Here is a 21,641-nt window from a genome sequence, read left to right as displayed (position 1 = left end):
GCACAAAGCGACACAGGCAACTTGCTCCTCCTGACTGCGAACAAGGTTCGATACCTGACCTGAAGACGTGTCCCTCCTCTGAACTCCAGTCTGACACTGAGCCTACGTTTGGGACCCCATGGGCACTTTGCTGCTAAGGCACATTCTGTTAAACTGAAAATGAAAGCTGCTCTGTCTCGCAGTCCTCACACAACCTCAGCAGTTATATCATTACGTTCACATAAAGCACTTAGATCTTTGCCTTTTGCTGCTCTAACACAACCACCCAGCTTTATTAAGCACACAGGCAGACAGCCTTGACTTCTCTGCTGTCACAAAGTATACCTCCTGCCTGCAGGAATAAAAACACTGAGTTGAAGCACTTCTGCCTTCTGGCGGCGTTGCTCTACTTTGATTCTGGCTAAAATGGCATCACATGGCACCACACACCTGCAGGGTTTTCCTCTGGGGGCTCGGCTGGGCCTCACAGATCTTCCTTTCTTGTCTTGCGCCCTGTTTGAAACTTTGTGAGATATTTTCTGATCATGTTCCTTGACCCATAGGTTGGCCTCAAGTGACAGCAAGAAACAGAACTGTTCAAGGGGAACAATCTCACCAACCTGTTCCTTGGTTCCGCTTGGTCACCTCCACTTGTGGCAGAGTTCTCGCGGTAGCCGAGTTCCCAGGGGGTTTCGTCCTGCTTGATGTCAAGTTCCATGGCATTCTGTCTGAGGACATTGATTTCAAACCTGGTTGGTTGGGTCTTGCAATTTACACAACGTTCTCTCTCTGGAATTTGGTTATTTCATTTCTTATATCAACTATTGTGTGCTTTAAAAGGATTGTTTTAGCTTGAACGGGTGCAAGACTTTCTTCTCCCATAACCAACACCTCCAGCACCAGCACCAGCACCAGCACCAGTAGCACCCACGCTTACGACCAGTCTAGAAGTCCAGATAAAAGCCTCCATCTTCAGCTGTGACTTTACATACAAGCAGTTGAAGGTGCCATCAAACTAAAGTGCGAGCGATGGATCTTAAATATGTCACTGCCGGTGGGGGGGTATTCACACTTAAACTGAAACGAGGATGGCGTTTAATGAAATAATTCTTAAATATACTGTTTTTTTTTTAAATAACATTAACCTTTATTTGTAGCCATGGCGTGGATGCACTTCTTGAAAAAAAATCAGCATTGAATGCTACGATTTTCCTGACTTGTCTTGCCTCTTCTTGTAGTCACCTCACACACGCACACACACACACACACACACACACACACACACACACACACACACACACACACAAGCTTGTAAACAAACTCGGAGACTGGCACATCCATCTTGCCCCTCCAGGTCCATTTAATGAATATTGAGCATGACGGTGATGTGGTCAGGACCAAGAAGCTTCCGCCAAGGTTTGTTTTTAATTCACTTATTGTTTTTCCCCCCTCACATTTAAAAAAGCAGTTGTATTGCATAAACAAGTTTGTGTTTATCTTAGAAATGAAGCTGAAAATGATTTTCATGGCATCCGTAGCCAACCTGTCTTTGTCCTGCTTTTTTTTCCCTCTTAAAAGGTTTTTTTTTTTTTCCAAGTTTGATCACGGATTTAAGGAGGGGCAGCTGCATTGGTTCTAAAGCCTTTCAAGGCAATTTCTGATTCTGAATTTAGGCTTTAAAAATCAAATTTGATTGACTGACTGATCTCCTTCAGTTGCTTGGGGGCGAGGTAGAAGCTTCCGAGTGTCTCCCTCCACCATCTTCTGGCTAGCTGGCTTGGCCTCAAGTGGGCAGGGGAGGGAGATGGAGCAGAATCCATCCATCCATCTTCTCCCTCTTCTCCTGTTGAGGGTGGTGGGGGTGGAGCCTATCCCAGCAGCCTTCCCCCTGGACAGGTCACCAGTCCATGGCAGGGCCAACACATAGAGACAGACAACCATTGGCTCTCCCAGCCACGCCTACGGTCAATTTAGAGTCTGGATTAACCTGGTCCCTCTTGATGTCTTTGGACTGTGGAGGAAGCTGGAGTACCAGAGAGAACCCAGCAGGAACAGAGAGAACATGGAGACTCACCCAGAAAGACCCCGTGCTGCAGCCGGGGCTCCACCCACAACCTTCTTGCTGGGGGGCCACAGTGAGGACCACTGCTCCACCCACAACCTTCTTGCTGGGGGGCCACAGTGTTAACCACGGAGCAGAATCAAATTGGTTCAAAAACATATTCAGTTCATTTGCTCATCACCAGTCTCCAGGTTCTGGGCTTCTTCCACTGGCTCTGTTGGGACCAGGGACTGTAGTCAGGCCCCTCTACACGTCTCGTGCGATGTTTTGTCGGAGGTCTTCCTTCAGCTACCACAGGGAGGAGGCTTTGCTCGTCCTTATTTCCTTCCCAGCTCCTTTGGAATCCTCTTCAGCTGAAGGCAACGTCTAGCTGGGGTAAAATGGGGCTTCACAGGTCAACGCTTGGTTCACTGGACTGCTACTGAGCAAGTGTTGTCCTGTATCGCCAAGGAAAATTCCTGGAAATATCCTGGAAAATGATTTCTTAAAAAAGAGGGGGAACCCTGTTAGTGTTTTCTGTAGTGAGTCAACAGACGAACAGCCAAATGTGACTGAATCAACAGAGAAATACTGAGACTAGATGGAAAACCGCCAGGTATGTTTGGTGCTGAATAAATGTCAGGTGTTCCCTCAAGAAATCCGACCTTTTCATGATATCTTCTTTATTTACACATTTGTGCAATTTCTTCAAGTTGAATCGGGGCTAACGGGACTTGAATGAAGACGTTTCTCTCAGTCCAGCGGTGTGTTATTTCTGAAATAAATAAATGGTCACGGCAGCAGGTCGGCACAGACGTTTGTGCTCTGTTTTCTTCTTCAGCATGTAAATAAAGTTGAAGAAAACTTTGGCTTTAAATGTTTCCACAACGTTAGCGACAACATGATCAGTTGGAATGAATTTAAATGGTAATGTTGGAAAATTATTAAATATGCCTCCGACTGGTGATGAAGCTACACTTCAGACACACGACATGAATAATATTTTGTCTGGTAAATGAAACAGTGATTATCCTGGAGCTTACATACTGTATAGGGCATACATTATTAATGCAATCACTTCACGCGATTTCAAACTTGCCAAAATGAAATTTTATTTTAAAATATTCAACCTCATCCTCTTGTCTGCATCTAATGAGACCTTATAGATGGTTAATTGTGATATGAACTCACATCAGGTGCCATTGGCAAGTGTCTCCTTGACGTTGGCTGCACACTCGGAGTCAGGCCGTGGCGAGTGCTTGGTTAGGGGACGCACAAGAATTGTTCTAATTATTAGTGAGGTTACTGTGATTGTATTTTGAAGTGTATTTTGAAGTACTGCATTCAATCGAGTTGAAAACAAAACACTACATTCTGTTAAAAAGGCGTTTGTTTCTTTTGCGTAAAGAGTAAACGTTAAAATGAGCAAGAACTTGTCCACCCTCAGGGCCGTTCACAGTGAGTTATGAGCTCACTGATGGGTTCAGATTCAGATTCAGATTCAGATGACTTTCTTTATCCCCGAGGGGCAATTAATTACACAACTCAAAGCCTGATACAACGATCACAAGCCGTCACAATTATTACAGATTGAAAGTAATAATGGTACACTTCAGAAACTTAACAACAGCACATGTGCATTTGTTGTGTATGTACGATAAACTTGAGCTGTCCGTTGACCCAATGGAGGCAAGTGAGAGTGAGGCGTCGCAGCAAGAGCCGCGCCAACCAAGCCCGGGCGGGGCAGGCTGCAGCCAACAGGCGCTGCCACCCCAAGGGAGGTGGAGAGGGCAGAGGCGGGGGAGGAGTGCGACTGCTCTCGCCGAGTCCCAACCCAGACAGTATCAGTGAAACTCCACCTGTACGGCTGATGAGAGCCGGCAGAGTCCAACCGTGTGCCTCCTCGGTTGCTATGGCAACAGCTACACGCTGTTCAGTAATGAAAATTGTCCTGTTAATTACTGAAGAAAGGGACCGCAGAACATTTGAGTGTATCTCTATATCACAATGGAAGCTTGTAAATTGTCAGCAGGAGTTCCAAACTTTTGTGTTTGGATCACCTCCACCTGTGAGACGGCGCCGCTCCAGTTCCCCAATAGTCAGTTAATCACCAGATCTTAAACACATGGAGGGATTTGTTACTTTGGGACCTGAGCTAAGCTCAGTACGGGTCCACCTGGCAGAGCCGGATATTCAATGAAACGCTGAGAGATTCACCTGGCGGCGATGAGCTTCATGAGCGTCGTCACAACACAGCTTGTTGGGCAAGGGCGCGGATGTGAAGGGCTTTCAGTCGTGTGAAAACACCAGCAACTATGGATTTAAATGTCTTGTAGCCAAATAAATATAGAAATAAGCAGGTAGCCAGCTTAGCAGGAACAGGTGACAGAGCACGTCTGTCAGAAAATGGCGCCAAATTGAAACATGAACACGCACGACGTTCCTGTACGTTCCCTCTCATGAACACTGAGTCCTCCCTCTTCCTGTCTAAAACAAACGGATACATCGTTGATGATATTTGCCAAATCTGGGTTCAACTCATAGGTACACTGCACCTAACGTGAGCGCTGTGACGGCCGCTGCTGTCTTTAATCGCTATAACCAGAGGGAGCAGCCACACTGACCACGTCGGTGGCGTGAGACAAGCACGCCACCATTGACCGCGCAGTCCTGTAACAATGGAGTCTCCATAGAAGCGGCTGTGCTTGTGCAGCGGCGCAGCAGTGACACTGCGGCTGGCTCTTAACGTTCGCTTGGCGCGTGCCGCCAGTGTGTTCCAGGCGTCCCACGCTCTTTGCAGTCAGTTATCACTCAAAGCAGTATTTTCTGCTCACGCTGGCTCCCATATCAGCATATAAATATTCTCTGTCACTGCAGATTTCCTTTTCTTTACTGTCATTACCAATCTTTCCTGTCCATATTAATGATTTGTAGCCACAAAAAAAAAAAAAAAGGTGACCCAAATTTTAAAGCACCCAGCGCACCAGAGCTGCTCTGCTGTTGCCCACTGAACCGCACATGATGTGTCAGATGTGGATCACGTGCAGACGATAAATTTAGTTGTATTCTGCACTATGACCATAAAGATTTTCTTCCTCCTCTTGAAATTAATTTCCCATGAAGGAAGCGCCCACCAGTCTCACAGGAGGCATCAGCACACAGCTTGATTTGAAGGCTGGATCATTTTAAAATGAGCACTGACAGGGAACCCTCACCAGAGTCCCTTTAACTGAGAGCATGGCTTTAATAACTACATCAGGAGACTGAAGAGAGTTGGACACTTTCTTCTTTACTGTCAACTTTTATTTGACAGTTTCTTCTAATGCAGCAAACACTGAGGGTTTCTTCACTTTTCAGCAAACGATAAGCACGACTTTACCTAAAGAATAATTTAAAGAACCCCAGCAGTCACATTTTAAAATATATGAAATACTTATGTAATCCCCATAAAATATCTAATTGAAATACTTCATCTCCTCCCTCACTGAAAAATCCCAAACTCAAGAATATGCAAATATTGTTTCCATCTCACTTAGGAAGTCAAATCTCACAGGAGATCCGAAGCACTGCATCCTGGACCAGGATTAGATTTCAAATGTTGCAACCTCTTCAACTCAGATTGTTTGTGAGCACAGACCAACGTCTCAGCAGCCTTCAAGTGTCAAACTCTCACATCCACACCACCGAGAGAGCCTGAAAAACAAGAAAAACACATTTTTAGAGCAAGAAACAAAAACGGAAGCCTGATCCTCGCTACTGCTGGTAATAGAAGGCTGCTACCATGTCATCAGACGGGTTCAACGTGGCGCGAGACCTGTATGAGGCCACATAAATTGTAACAATAAGTTGATATCAAATGTCATCTGCAGTAAGAAACATAGACACTGCAGCCGCTGGAAAGATTTAGGTGTAAAACACATTTCCATCCCAACCACAGCCACCTTTGTCACATCTCTCATTCCTGACTTCACAGCGTTTGTCTGAGTTCATCAAAAACACATTAAACTGGTAAACTGGACCTGTAATCGGCGCCACAGCTCGCCGTCAGGGCCCGCACCGAAGAACTGCGTCAGCGACTTCATGAAACTACAGGTTGTGAGTGTGGCCTCAACTGCATTCCTGCAAGTTTTTATGCTCACTGTTGCAACTTCCTGTGTCATCCATTTTGGATTGTGGAATTTCTTTTCCTAATAGTAAACATCTCTCACTTGTCTTGATGGATTTTGTGAAATTTTTGTGGTGTCAGTGTTGAGCAGCTTGAATCATGGGGTGGATGCCCGCGCCAACGGAGCGTGTCTGATTTGGGTTCATCTTTTGCATTGCAAACGCAAATGACATAGGTATAATAGTGTGTGTGTGTGTGTGTGTGTGTGTGTGTGTGTGTGTGTGTGTGTGTGTGTGTGTGTGTGTGTGTGTGTGAGTGTGTGTGAGTGTGTGTGTGTGTGAGTGTGTGTGAGTGTGTGTGTGTGTGTGGGGGGGGGGGGACTCGCCTTCACATCATTACATTGTAAATGATGATATTTAAGGGGCTGGTAAAGTTAGTTTATGGGTCTCTGGGTCTGTCGACATGAACAGCTGATAATGACCCGATAAAGACAATAATCTGGATAAGGTGCTGCCGTGGAAACATGACTTTCTATTCGTCATACAATCCTAGCTGTATAACTTAAGTGTGTTGTTGACATGTATACACCTTAATCCCGCCAATAAATCCTACTGGAGTCTCACAAACTCTTCGTGGCACGTATGAATCACAGCCCATCTCCCAGAGAATGCTGCAAACTCTCACTCAGTGTTGGATTATCAACAAGAACACACTCCAAATGCAGCAACGTGACAGAAAAGTTTCAAGTCGAATTAGAATGTCGGGATGTAACATGGTCAGGCGTGTTCAGGCAACAGCCAGACTCACTCTGGAGCATATAAACAGGAGTCTGAAAGGAATAATGGCAAAGAAACGCCTTCATCAAAACATGGTATTATTTAGAGTAAACTCAGATCATTGCAGTGTGTGTGTGTGTGTGTGGGGGGGGGGTGTTGAGTGACAGTGATGATGAGTTCACAAAGGAGCAGATGAGGAGAGAATAAATGACAGCCTGCAGAGAAGGAAATGAAGGAAAACGGAAGATTGCTAGGACCTTAATTTACTTATTATCACAGGATAGGGGACATCAGATGAACAGCGCTTAATTGTTACCTCAGAATAGCTTTGTGTTTCCATACAAAACTGGCCGACACCTCCGGCTGCTGCTCAGCGAGCAAAGGCTGGTCTACGGAAGCCTGGAGGGGCCATTCATAGTTTTTGTTTTTGGTGACATAGAGAGAAAAAATATACATATTCTGAGGCCATGAGATCTGACTTGCTCCTTTTACTTCATTATTTTGAGGCAGCAACTTAATTATTTTGAGGTCATAAGATATAGCCTGTTCCCTCAATTTAACTTATTAGTGGCCACAAGATATAAAATGATAGTTAGCATCTTATAACTTGTGGCCTCAAATATATAAACTCTGTATATTTTCTCTCCAGGGCTCCCCAGTTTTGTGCGTGTGAGCTTATATTTCATGAAACATCCCTTGGAAACAAAGTTTAACGCCATTTCTATCTTAACTTACCAATGACGCTGTGGCAGCTTCCCAGTTTTGAGTCTGTGCGATGAGTGGAGTGGACGGAACGACAGCGAGAGCCAACAGCGATTCATCTTGGAGTGTAACAAGTGCAACAAACTTCAGCAGAATAATTGGTCTAGCATTACCAGTCTGAATGGTTCAGCCTTTGAGAAGATGAACTGCTGCAAACAAACCCATGAGTCATGTAACATCTAATAAATGTATCAGAAACTCTTGTGGAAGTTGTGGAAACAAACAAATGAACAATAGTGATTATAGTAAAGAAATAATATCTTGGAGAGTCAGGAGACATGCTGAGCCACCGTCCAGCCTCTACTAATTACCGTGGGCGGACAACTCTTTAAATTACAGGTGATATTTCTTTGAGGAGAAAACCACACGGCTGAGCTACTAAATTGTCATCCCATATTTTTCAGGCCAGCAAACATGACAACAGCCCACCAGCAGCCTTCTCGCTGGCTCAGAACAGACGTGATCACTTGTGAAGTGTGAGGACATTTCGGGCTTGGCTAATTAATTGTAATAAGGCTGGCTGGCACATACGTTGGCGCTGACAGCCACGGGGTGAGAGGCGAGGGCTCGGCTTCCCTACTAAAGCCAGTGTGGAGTTTGATCCGTCAGGCTGCTGCGCTCCAGAGACCGGCTCTGGCACTCACCTAGATACACATCTGCTCTGATTAATCGCCTGCTTCGCCTAGTGCATACATTTCATTATCAGCTTTAAGTGGGCGAAAACAACAAGGATCAGGGCACCGAGCAGAGCTGCGAGGAGATGAGACGAAGACGTGTGAGAGAAATATATCGGGTGTACAAGAAGTATAGACAACTAATGGCCCTCTGTGTGTGACAATTAACACTGTTTGACTTTCATACTGACAACCAGCAGGAGCTGCAACACCCCTAAATTGAAAATTCCGTCATTATCTACTCTCTGTCACGCTGATGGAAAGTCAGGTGATGTTTTTTAGTACACAAAACGCCGCTGGAGTTGCAGTAATCACCCGAAGAATAGAAATGAACAGATACTACCACTTCAAAATAATAGAACCATAAAAAGCCTCTGCACTGCTTGTCTGGAATAATCAAGTGTCCTGAAGCATTAATCATTCAACTCCTAACTACTCATTATATATATAAAGTTAATGGCGCTAAGGTTATAGGAGGTAGATATTGCGACCTCTGGTTCTCTGCAAGGGCGAAGAATCTGAACTACTTTGTTTGTTCAAGTAATACTTCATCCAAAAAGTGTATTTTCCTTTCAAGTTCTCAAAACTACGTGTCTTGAGCTGACTGAGAAGTGTTTTCTCTGCTGTAATAATACTTCTTTATGACTCCAGAATGCAGAAAGAGCCAGCCACGCATGTTTAGCTCGAAGCTAATTTTTTTTTATATTATATTTTATATTATGATTTATTTATCTACAAAACTAAACTCAAACTGATGCATGTGATCATGGGGCCTTTTAATTAAATATGTTGTTGTGAGGTGGGAATAGTATTATTTATTACATGGAATAGGATTATACCTAATTGCATGTGTGGCTGGGGTGTATCATTAATATGGTTCATCTTTTTTTTAAGTAAAGTGACAATGTGACACTGTATAATTTATGGGCACAGCTGCTGCTGAAAGAGAGGTGGCGAGTTGTAACTCTGCACCTCCTCCGGTAGCAGCCAAGTTCTCCAACGTGAGGATAATTTACGAAACAATCAAGAAAGGAGCGAGCCGGTGGGCGAGAGAGACGGTGCAGAAGCAGGCAAGAGCTTCATGGACAGAAGATCCTCCGCCGTGTGAACGTGAGCTTGGCGGTGCACAGCAGCTGAACTTGTGTACCTGGACTTGTGCGCTCACAGAGGAATACTGCAACAGTTACCATCGGCCCTGTGCACAGCTGGTATTAAGGTCTGTCCTGAGTGATCCAGTCACAAGCGGCCAGGTCTGCCCACACTTGTGTGTCCTGGATAGGTTGCCATCACCACGCTCTCTCATCGGTGTGTATGCAAGTGTGTCCTGGGCCACATTGAAGGATCAGCTGATGTCCTTTGTATCAGCAGAAATCCACACTGATAAGAATGTAAACAGACAACATACTGGCATGTGCCACTTGAGCTAAATAAGATAAATGTACTTGTTATTTTAGCACTCTTCTGCGCAGCCCTAACCCTCATGCTAACTGTACTGGCTGATGTTGGAGGCTGCTGTGCAAAGAGCCAAGCTACTCATCAGGAGCAAATTAGGGGTTCAGTGTCTGAGCCTTGCTGCCCTGGATACATAAATCATTGCCGGTAAATACTGGGATTAAGAACGATGCAAAGGGAAGTAATGTATGTGTGTATCTGCATGGCGAGCGGTTAAGTGAGGTCTTATAACAGCAGAGGCATTGAGATGCATTTTAAAGCCAAGAGTGAACCGGAACAGGACCAAGCTGAATACCAAGTGTGTAGGGAGCTAAACGAGACAGTAACCAGGTAGCAAACCAGCTGCTAGCGCTTCTCCAGAGAACCAGCCTGGAAGGCTCCTGGTAGACGAGCTGCTGCCGCCAGCTGTAAAGGTACCGCCAAAGAGCACGTGACCTCTCAGCCTCAGCCTCAGGTCAGCGATTCACACGACTTAAGATATTTCGGCACATATTCAACAACATAAAATATGTCAGTTAGTTGCATTTGAAGGTGTGTATGTGTCTCAGTGCCTGACCAGGACCACGGAGGTCGTGGAGGACTTGAAACTTCACCAAGGTGAAAACAGACGCCAGGAGCTCAGCTGTGGTACGTTCGAGTCGCGTGTTCGCCATGCTTGTTCATAGCAAACCTTCAGCTTTGCACCTCCAGCAATTTCATTTACGCTTCAATTGTCACAGAAGTGGTGTTCATTGGTGAAGATGATTATGCTGAACAAAACAAGTAACTCTCATCAACTTTTGTTGTGCCTCAAAGCTGATTTTCAGCAAGGCAGCAACATGAAGCGCCACTTGAAGAACAACACAAAGCTCTGAGCCATCGTTTCTGTTTAAGCCTGAACTCAGAGCACAGAACATAAACGAGCTAAAAGCCTAATATATGTTTATTATAACACTGGTGAGATGAAGATGTGAAATGCAGTGAACAATAAGATGGAATTCAAGCTGCTAAACTACAGTTCTCGACAGTATTTTTAAAAAGTCTTTTGTATTTGATTTTTAAATGCCACCATTGTTTTTACTTGAATTGAAAAGAAATCTTGGGGGCGGCGTGACTCAGAGGTAGAGTGGTCGTCTAGCAACCGAAGGGTCGCCGGTTCGATCCTCACCTCCACCATGTCCAAGTGTCCTTGAGCAAGAAACTGAACCCCTAATTGCTCCTGATGGCCCTGTCCAGGCCCTGCCTCTCACCCAATGTCAGGTGGGAGAGGCTCCACCCTTCACAGATAATCAGCACAGAAAACGGACGGATGGGTGAAAAGAAATCTTGATTAGTGTAGGATACTTGCTTGTCTCTTGTTCAATGTAAAAGCAGACTTTGAATAATGTCGAAATGTTCTTGATTTTGTTTTTATAATTTATGATCCAGACTTGGAACATCATAGACACACAGCTGGAGAACATGTTCTCCAGCTGGACCTCTTTGCATTGTGATTAAATATCCTGAACCCACACCTGCAGTATCAGACTTTCAAACTACCGTCACTTTGTTTTTATGGCCACTAGAGGGCCTGCATGTCCAGACCTGGACCCGAGGAGACCCCACAGCCCCGGACAGAACATCTGTATTTGACCAGCCTGGGATGATGCACCAGCCTGGAGAAGGAGGCAACCTGATGAAGGGTGAGCACTCACCCCGGCTGCAGCCAGAGGTAATTCACCAGCATTCTCTTGTCCATCAGCTCTTCCATTGATTTTATGATTGTTGGTGTCCTTGCTTGTCAAGAGCAAAGCTCCTCTGAGTTTGATTTCAAAATGTTAGAAAACTGAAAAGAGCATGTCTTGTTCTCTCTTCATCTGTGGCCAGGTCCGCTCCCACACCCACCACAGAGCAACACTGCCATCCCCTGGCTGCTGTGGGTAACGAGTCGGGCTTTGTGCTGAAGAGAGCACCAAACTTGAAAGAAGGAGCAGCAACGTGCCGGCCTGGTAGTCGGCCTTCAGAGCACAACACTGGAACTTCAAATGAAATGGGTCAAGGAGATTTAGATCTGGGCCATTATTGTCAAAGAGAACAATGAGCATAGACTTGGGGGTAATTGGTAGAAAAGGGTAAGCATTTGTCATGTTGGTTCAGGCTGGGCCCCCTGCATACCTAATAGGCTTTCACACAAATTACAAAGGCATACTTGCTTTATTACAGCCAACGCTGTGTTTGCTGTCCCCAAAGAACAATGAATATATATGTCAGCTGCCTGATTAAGACCTCCAGTCTCCTGTTGCCACAAACTGCAATATTAGTGAAGCAAGTGTTTGACATTTGGGGAAATACACACAGAAAGTTAATGAGATGGTTGATACCGCCCTCTTGACAAATATCAGTGTGGTTATGAACAGCAGCGGGTTACGACAGCTCGGTCTGAGCTGGACACCGCTGCCTCTCTCCTATCACAGGGACACCGAGCAGTTCCGCTAAAGCTCCTTCATTTGCTGAACCTGTTAACATGAACGGAGAATGATGCATGATAATATTAGCATGACGTCAATAACTGCAGATGGTGGTTTATGTTTTTGCTCCCACGCCGGCAGCATCCATAGGACGGACGCATCGTCTGCGTGACACCCATCTCATCTCACCCCAGGAGGCAGGGGGATTCATGGAGATAACTGCAACCGCCTAACGGACTCAGATTAACGTATCAGATGTTGGATGTAGTGGAGGACACAGGGATCAAAACGCAGCCCTGCAAACTGGGAAAATGGGATTTCCCCTGCGGATGGGTTATTAAAACCTATGAAACCATAGTGCACACATGTGATGCACGCGTGTTCATGTGACACAGAGCTTGACTCCACAAACATCCAGCTGATCCTGAGTGCATTCAGCCTGCAGGTCATGATGCAGCAGTAGCTTCCTCTTCCCTCCACACCCCTGCAAGCGTGCTTCCACAGGCAGATCCCTGACTACTCCCACATATCTGTGTGAGGGCCCGGTATCTCAGTGCTCGGCAGGAAGCTCCCTCTAGAACAAACGTTGCCCCCAGGAACATACACACCGCCCAGCATGACCAATACCCACACTCCACCCTCCTCTCCCTCACACTGGCATGTGGGATCCACACCTCTGGGTCCAGGTCCAAGTGGTCTCAGAAGGTGGTCTGGCCCCCCCGCCAGGTAAAGGCTGCTGCTCAGAGACAGCAGGCACATCCCAGACCCCACAGGGAGCAACGCCTTCACACTACCAGCGTATCCATCAAAGCGCTTGTATGCAAGTGTAGATTCACGGACGTGTGAATTGTGATTGGTTTTGTGTTTTTGTGGCGCATCGCTGAGATGCTGAGTATTGATTGTTACCTGGATGGGCGCCGTGGTTGCCGGTCCACCCTATAACCAATAAAGCCTCTTTCTGAATAAACATTCTTTCACTGTTGCTGAGGATTCTTCGACCCTGGTGTCCAATCACGTCACTTCGATGGCTCAGCATTTTGCATCTGTGCTTAAAGTTCAACAAAAGGATTTGTACCATCCTCCTGCACTGAACATGATGAATTCAGACCGAAGCAGTGACCCACCCCTGTCGGCATGTACCGGGGAACAATCCATCCCAAGAATGAATAAACAAACAAAGAAACAGCACCAAACCACGACCTCCGTGGTAGAGGTAGGAACAATTACAGGTCTCACAACGGAAGAACTGGAGGATGGGATTACATTCAATCCCCCTCTTCTTCAGCGGATCAAACAGTCCCATCAGTCCCGTGATGGACAAACAGCCACTGCAGGCGACTGAACAGTTGCAGTACCTGCAGAGGGCTGAGAACCTACAGGCTGTTTATGTACTCAGGGCAGGAAGAATGAGGAGGCAGAAGGTTCTTCGGGCTGTTGGGGGCAGCTGCAGAGAAAGCGCTAGCTCGGAAATCTGTGTATCTTTGTGTGTATTTTTGTTGTTACCCTGTGGACATTTTTACCAGGAAAAACTTCCTCCTGATGCAATCAGACGTTGGTAAGAGTCAGTTGGTTCGAGCTCTCAGACTTCCTGGATTTCAAACATTTTAAACTCATCTATTTCCTCTCGGTTGACGTGTGACTGACACGTCTTTGCAATCATTCAGTAAGCCAGCGTCTATTTTTCCTGTGTTTCTCTGTGTTCATGTAACTGCACATCACAAGGCTTCATAAACATCAGGAGCTTTGAAGTTTCCCAAGCAGATGGAAGATGGAACTCAAAGTCTGATCAGAGGTCAGAAATACTCGTTTGTAATTAACGACCTCATGGCTTCTGGTCTGCAGTTGAAGGGTTAGCCTCACCATTAGCATCCCTGAGACTGAATTGGAACTACAGAACTGCACAACCTCTGCAAGCTTTCACCAATCTTAGCAATAAGTTCAAAAACTATGAATGCAGGGATTACTGCAATTTGCTAGAGTGCAGAAATCCCTCATGTTCAAAAGATTAGACTTGAAAAGTCTCACCTTGCCCTTAATGACTGACTTTAAAATCAAAAGAAAAACATCAGTAATAAAGTAAAAGTGTTGCTCTATTTTACACTTCACTCTCAAAGTAGCATGCTGCAAAAGTTATCTAAATACACATGAAGCCAAGCAGACACCTGACCTCTGACCTGCCCGCTGGCAGCCCGCAGGTCCTCTCCGGGGCCAGGCAAACGTGCAGTTGGGAGGATGCCAGCACGGCAGGAGTGTGTGTTGGGCAGACGCACTCAAAAGGCCACACAGATCCTCTCCACTGCAGCGGGTCAGGGGTCTTCATCAGGGTCACGGTGAGTCTGGACGAGTAGATGCAGTCCGCCGAGGCTGACGAGACGTCCACCACCTCAGCCTGGAGGGAACGAGAGCCGAGGAGAGTTAACAAGTTTCAGTCTCTCAACGGTTCTCCGAACATTTGGAAACACCGATCAAACTTGCTGGAATGAAGCGACTGACTGAGGAATCATGAAACCTCTTTGATTCATTTCTCAACTTCCAGAAAACACACAGACACACACATCTGTCCGAGACAGAACAGTGCTGCTCCTCATCAGAGGTGGAAGAAGGAACCTGATCTTCACCCAACAACCAAACCACTCAGTCCTCTCACAGAGTAACAGCCACACGCCAGCCACCACAGCAGCTTTTCACACTTCCGAGTCAGTCTGACAGACAGGAAGTAAACTCTGAGGGCAATCTGTAACTCCTCCCCCTCACACCTCATGCTCCTCCTACCTGTAAAGTCTTTACAAGCCTGGGTGATTGACAGTTACAGGAGGAACACAGTAGGTTTTCAGGTTGCAGAGATACAGCCAATAACCATACAGACAGGAAGTCCTCTAACCCTCATGAAACATTAGCATGTGGCGCTCAATTTGTCTTCAGCCAAGAACACTGAGCTCTGCACCGTCACCGCTACACTGCTGCCAGCCCCAGAAGCTGCCACCTCCCCGCAGCCGCCGGCTGTGCTCACGGTCGCCTTGAGTCGAGGATGCATTCATCAGAACTGTGTGTTTCCGGCTCTGGGAGGCTGCGTCACACCTGCTCACGTGTTCAGAGACCGGAGCAGCAAATTGTTAAACTGACGTGGAGTTGCCCTGACAGAAATGAGGCTTAGCACGGCTGTCAGTGTGTAAAGACACATGAAAACAGAAAGTGGAGCGCTTTGGCTTTTGAAGCGTCTGCTGTTGAAAAGACCTGCTGTTCCCACAACCACCCAGTTAAGTGTAATTCACATGTTGCCTTCTAATTTCATAGCAGGTGACGATATATAAAAGGAAAAATTACAATAGCCTTGGAAATTCTTTATGACACAACTCCCTCCCTGCTGCTCTCCCTCCTGCCAGCCGCTGCCAGCTGCTGACGCTCAACACGAAACCCCTCAGCTGTTCCGTTTCTGTTCCTTTTTCAAAGGTTTTCGAGATTGTTTACGGTCCATTGTCATCTCTGCTCTCCAGGTGATTGGCGTCTAAATGTCTTACACATATATTGAATGATACTCCGAGGGTTTTTGTCTCTTCCTCCGAGCAAATTAACACACCACCTTCGTTATCAAGCACTGCTCATTTAATGAGACGAGGTAAATAAGTGACCGGTGCTTGATGAGGTTCACGTGGATGGACGAGGCGGGTTAGTGCTGATGGGCTGCGGCCGACCGTCGAATGTGAGCGCCCTCCTGTCCGTTATTGTGTCAACCCATGAACCGCGACCTTGTCCTCTCCCTGGTATGAGACTTTTGGTCCTGACCGTGAAGGAGCTGCTGCCTCGAGGGAATTTCCTCCAATTCGGCACAAATGTCCACTGGAACTCGTAAATGACCTGAAAGGATATTGAAGGTCAAAGGTCAAGGCCACAGGGACACACAAGTGCAGTTTTCGGATCGTTTGTTTGGCTGTAGGCAACAAAACCCTTTTGCTTGAAGTAACTTCATGATTTGGCTTCAAATGGAAACGTGTTTCACAGACCTCTTCTGCCAGAAAACTTCCTTCCTCCTGCAAAACTAAACAGCTGTAAATGTGAACAGCAGATTTTAAAACTAATATCACAGTAATGAACGGACTGCAAGGGTCTCTAATAAGATGGAGACGCCTGGTGTTTCTGAGCCTGGAGACTCAGCTGTCTGAGAGAAGTCAACCAAACCTCCGACGCTTGGATCTCTGCAGCCTGACTGTCAATTATGCAGCTCAGCACCTCCCCTGATTCGGCGAGCCGCCTCTAAAGCCTCTTCCAGCTGAAGAGGGGAATGATGGAGAAAACAAGGCCTGCACAGTCTTGAACAATAACACCGGGTTAGATCTTAGATCTCAATCCGCTTCCAGAACTGCATGGTTTGTGCCGATCCAGTGAGGTTTTCCCTGTCAGTCTCGGGAAGTAACGTCTTTTCATCCTCACTGGTTCCAGCGCCAACAGATGAGGTCTCAGACGGGGCTGTGGTGGTTCAAACAACTCTTTAGGTTTCTAATGTTTGGTTGGATCACTCCCGTCTAAAAAGCAAAACACCAGACGATGCCAGTGGCAGCGTTGTGTTTGACCGGAAATATGTGAAGAAATCAGGGACAGACCGGAGAGGTTCCTGGTTTTAATGGCATCATTACGAGATTCATAATCAACAAAGACATTTCAACAAATTCGCACTCATTACAAAAGTTAAAATTCCCTTGAATATGAAGGTGTTGTTTTTCACGAGGCAGGATCAGTGCTGAGTACCTGGTTGAGACGCTGACGCTGAGAAACAGAGGGAACCTGCACTGTTTGATCCTTTCACTTAGAAGATGAGTGGCAGTTGAGCCCATCACAGTCATCGGTCTCACTCAAACCTGCTTTAAACCTGATGATAGGTTCAAAGCTACGGCGCCTCCAAGGGGCTGGAGAGAGACGTTTTTGTTGTTTTTGTTTGAACACAGACGATGCAAGTCCCACTATGTCGTTTCATCACAACATTAATTAAAATGTTTCTGATGGTTGTAAACATAACAACAGTTCAATGTGTGCTTGTTTTTTCCCTCCAGTATTGGCGGCTTTAAGGTTCCATCCATCCCTCCATCCATCTTCTCCCTCTTCTCCTGTTCAGGGTGGTGGGGGTGGAGCCTATCCCAGCAGCCTTCCCCCTGGACAGGTCACCAGTCCATGGCAGGGCCAACACATAGAGACAGACAACCATTGGCTCTCCCAGCCACGCCTACGGTCAATTTAGAGTCTGGATCAACCTGGTCCCTCTTGATGTCTTTGGACTGTGGAGGAAGCTGGAGTACCAGAGAGAACCCAGCAGGAACAGGGAGAACATGGAGACTCCACAGAAAGACCCTGTGCTGCAGCCGGGGCTCCACCCACAACCTTCTTACTGGGGGGCCACAGGGAGGACCACTGCTCCCCCATGATGTCGTGTTTTAAGGTTCCATATTTCTCTAAAATCATTTCATGAGATATTCACCATAATTTGTGGCGTTGTAACTCCATAGGAAAAGCAGGCGACATGTTTCGTCATTTCATGTTCACTCACATCAGCTTCTTATATTTGTGTCACTGCAGACTGACCTCCACAGGAAACAGGAACACAAACCTCAGACGTGTGGACGAAGGAACAGTCCAGTTCATTGCTGATGGCTGAATTCCATTTCGCTGCTGTCGCAGCCATTAACAGAGGAAAACATCTTCCGCTGCAGATAATGAGGCCAGACTATCCCAGATACGGGGGCCGCCATCTTAGACTGGTGGCTTTATTTGGAACCAGACTGCATGGTCCTGATAAGAAAAAAAAAGGACCGCTTTTGAGGCCCCGCCCACCTCAACTGCAAGCAGCTGATGAACTGATGAATCCGACAAAGATAAATGGACTTTGAGCTCTTTCCATTGACCGAGGACAGCGCAGAGTCGTACTTGACGGCTGATGGAAAACGCTGCACATGAACACAGGAAACTGAGCGAGGATCAGGGCGTTTGTTTTATGGTGTGTTTAAGGGCTTAATGACACGTTTGTCATCACTGCTCTTAATGACGAATCTTTTCTCAGAGGAAACGACTGTGATTGATCTCCGTTGAATAAATGCTCCAAGTCTGGCGCTTCAACCAGGAGGAGCCGTTTGGCGAAGCATCGCTTCAAGACTGGAGGGAGAAACAAAGAAACAGAGCGAGTCGTAGTGCCCTGGTGACGCCCGGCGGCGAAGACGGAGCAGGTTTAAATCCGGGAACGTCACACCGGCACATTACTGCTGATGTGTTAACCAGCTACGATGTGCTGGAACGTCTTTACGCTTCAAGGGTTAGAATTTAATTGGAGTTTTATTTTTATCCCATTGCAAATCATCCAATTCAAAATTCTGACAAAAATAAATAGTCTGCGCCAATCAAACGCTTAAAAAAAGAAATAAAAACTACACCTGGAAGCCATGATTGACTCAGGTGAGGCCGCGAACCACAGCACAGGAATTCTGTCCAGTTGTTTAAGAGGTTGTAGAAAAAAGAAGACGGGCCGAGTGAAAGTGTTAACAGGTGAGGACCTTTCGTCTATCAAGGTGGTTAATATGCCTCCTCCACTGCTGGCAGCACCGATGGGCCACTGGGCAAACACAGCGTTCCTTCATTCCCTTGCTTCAAATCAAACAACTATTAAAGTCATCCCATGTTTGCCCTCACCAGTAAAGGCATTATAGCCATCACACTGAACAAGAACTAGCTTGTTAGACTGCAGCTGAGCCCACACAGGGGCGCTAAAGCCTGCTGGCTCCAGTGCACAAACACCAGGAGGTTACCGATGGTCACCTGGTCTGTTCTTCTAATGCCCTTCTAGTTAGGAGGTCAACCTGCCGGTGTTCAACCTACGGCTCAACACCGTCATTGTGACACCGAATAAAACCTTAAAGGAACATATCAACTATGTGGAAAATACACTTGTAGTCCATCATCCCCAGTTCGTGGTGCTAAGCTAACTAGCGTAGGTCTCAGCTCGCTAACGCAGCCCAGAGGAGTGAAGGGAGAGAGGATGAGCGATGAGAGCATTTCCCCACACACTGGCATGTTCCTTTAACCGACCAGGCGTCCAACACAAGTGCTGTATTTCAATTAGCCCAGACGGTCCAGCCCCCCCCAACCAAGGAATCGCCCACCCAGCCCTTGTTTGAGGGGCTTGGGGGTTTTCCAAAGACAAAATCTCTTGCAGACAAATAAACCCTGGTCAATAATGAAAGAATCAATAAACGAACACTGTCTGGATGAAACTTTTTTAGGAGGTGCTCTCTAGAGCTGAGACTCATTCTAATAAATTCCATACTGAGGCTCCATGGGGGGGGGGGTAATCCACCCCGTGCCCCCCCTATGACTGCATACTTGCTCTCAGCTCCTCCAGGATTTCGGTGCCGCTGCTCCAGGCCAGGACTCTTGGTCTCAGGGGGGCTTCACCCTCTTGACCCTTCAGCTTAGCCAGCAGTTTCTCCAGGGTGTAGCCCCTCCTGGGCATCACCACATCGTGCCCCCTCAGACAGGAAGTGGGGCAGAAATCGTTCCCACCGTCCCCTACGTAAAATATCCGCTCATACTCCACACCTCCCTCCACCTGCTCCGACAGGTACAACTCCAGGACTTTCCTCTTACACAGGTTGACGGGACACCGGTCGCAGTCGTGGGAGTGGTAGCACTGTACCTCCATGTAGCCCAGGTCATTGAACTTCGCCGGGTTGGTGAACACGCGGTCGACCGCCGCCTGGAGCCCCGCGGCATGAAGGATCCAGTCTATGAACATGGTGTTAGCATCAGAGATGATGATGCAGTCGATGGCGTTTTTCTGCTCCGATATGAACGTCAACAAGTCGGCCATTCCAGCCGTGAAGGGGATGGTCTCCATCACGCTGCGGACTCTGTCGGGACTCACCTCCTGGTCTCCTGGAGGGACAGAGTGAAACATTTACCGGGACAAAGAAGACAGAGAAGAAGGAAAATAGAAAAAAAAATGAGGGAGGAACTGAGTCGCGTCAACAAACTCCGTTCAGAAAACCTGCATTTTAAGGTGTTTTTTTTTTTACTTTAACTCCCCAGAGCTAAAACCTTCCCTGTGAATGATATAACAATACACTGACCTGGAAATGCTTGAAAAACAAAGTAAACGTACCGATGTAGTTCATGACTCTTCCCATGAACTCAGTCCAGTGGCCTTTCCTGTAGGAGTTCTTCACGTTGTCAGGAAGCGTCTGACCTGGAAGACATCTGGAACAAAAACGACAATCATATTTGTTGTTTTTTAAATCTCTCAGTTAAGAATGACTTGAGGTGATGTTGACAGCCGTTTATCTTTCTGACACTTAAGTTTTGTGATCTATCTTTTCGTGCACTTGTTGATTCAGACAGCAGGACATTCACCTGATCACCCAGGTGTCGCTGTTGTCGTCAACCACTGTGTGGTCGAAATCGAACACCATCAAAGTTTTCATTCTTGACCTGGAAAAATAAACATGTTTTTGGTTCAAAACAACGTTTAAAAAATACCGAAGCATATTATTTTGCAATCAATGCTGGATAAGAAAGAAAGAAAGAAAGAAAGAAAGAAAGAAAGAAAGAAAGAAAGAAAGAAAGAAATTGCGCGACCATGAGGTGATAAACAACATTATCTGCTCGTAGAATCTGTTGAGCTGCACCAGCGGCTTCTATAGACACAAACACTATGCCGATTGAAACACGAATTCTGTTAATCCTCAAAGGTTTTCCATTAATTTCAATTTAATCAGGTTTTTGATTACCTGATTTAAAATTTACTTTTTTTTACATCAAGTTCGGTGTAAACGCGTCTCCTTAAACGTAAACACTCGAGCAGCGCCGGTTAATCCTTCCATTGAATTCAGCTCCAACAATCCCAGACAGCCTCCCGATGAAAAAACACGGATTAAAATAATTTAAATACGAACTAACTCCGGTGTTCAGAAACGTAAAATACCAGATGTATGACGCCGGTTAAACGCTTCGTAGCCGGAGTCCGCCGGTGACAATTGCTCCGTCTTCGTCGTTATCTTATTGTGTCAAGATGTGAAACGATGAGTCTCACTACCACCACCTGCTGGTCAAGTGTCGCTGGTGTCTCGCTAGAAACAGTTATATCTCGACGATTTACTGTATTAGACACATAAATAAAACGAAAACTATATCATAGAGTAGATTTGCATTTAAACCTCCATTCCTTAGCTTGATAAGGTTGATTTTTATTTATATCGAAATGCTGTGAATGTTACTGAAGGTGTCAGACCATGTGTACTCGGTTTTCTCTATGAAAGAAAGGTATCTTTACTTGATTTTACCAAAAAAAAAGGGGGGAACGATCTTCAGTAAGGCAGTTTCATTCTTAAATAAAAGCAAAAAATGGTGGTATTTTTTAACACTGAAAAAAACGAAAAAAAGGTAGCAGAAATT

General features: G+C 46.2%; 1 protein-coding gene across 7 annotated transcripts; it reads right to left on the bottom strand.

The window, feature by feature from the left end:
- Positions 1-3,155: 3,155 nt before the first annotated feature.
- On the bottom strand, positions 3,156-21,273 carry phospho2 (phosphatase, orphan 2). 7 transcript variants are annotated; one of them, XM_086190666.1, is made up of 6 exons: positions 21,172-21,273; positions 20,601-20,678; positions 20,353-20,447; positions 19,888-20,126; positions 14,383-14,604; positions 3,156-5,713 (listed from the first exon to the last, which is right to left on the bottom strand). In XM_086190666.1, exons 2-6 carry the CDS (start codon positions 20,669-20,671, stop codon positions 5,690-5,692), a joined length of 651 nt encoding a protein of 216 aa, XP_086046792.1. In that variant the 5' UTR covers positions 20,672-20,678; positions 21,172-21,273; the 3' UTR covers positions 3,156-5,689. The 7 variants fall into 7 exon arrangements, with proteins under 7 accessions (XP_086046792.1, XP_086046791.1, XP_086046793.1 ...); XM_086190665.1 differs by having other exon boundaries at positions 14,390-14,604; XM_086190667.1 differs by lacking the exons at positions 3,156-5,713; positions 14,383-14,604 and adding an exon at positions 15,710-16,070.
- Positions 21,274-21,641: the final 368 nt, after the last annotated feature.

Source organism: Aulostomus chinensis, chromosome 2, assembly GCF_037954235.1.
Source record: "Aulostomus chinensis isolate RoL2024-O1b breed Wild chromosome 2, RoL_Achi_v1.0, whole genome shotgun sequence".
Lineage (NCBI taxonomy): Eukaryota > Metazoa > Chordata > Actinopteri > Syngnathiformes > Aulostomidae > Aulostomus > Aulostomus chinensis.
This window is presented reverse-complemented; position numbering and strand designations above follow the sequence as displayed.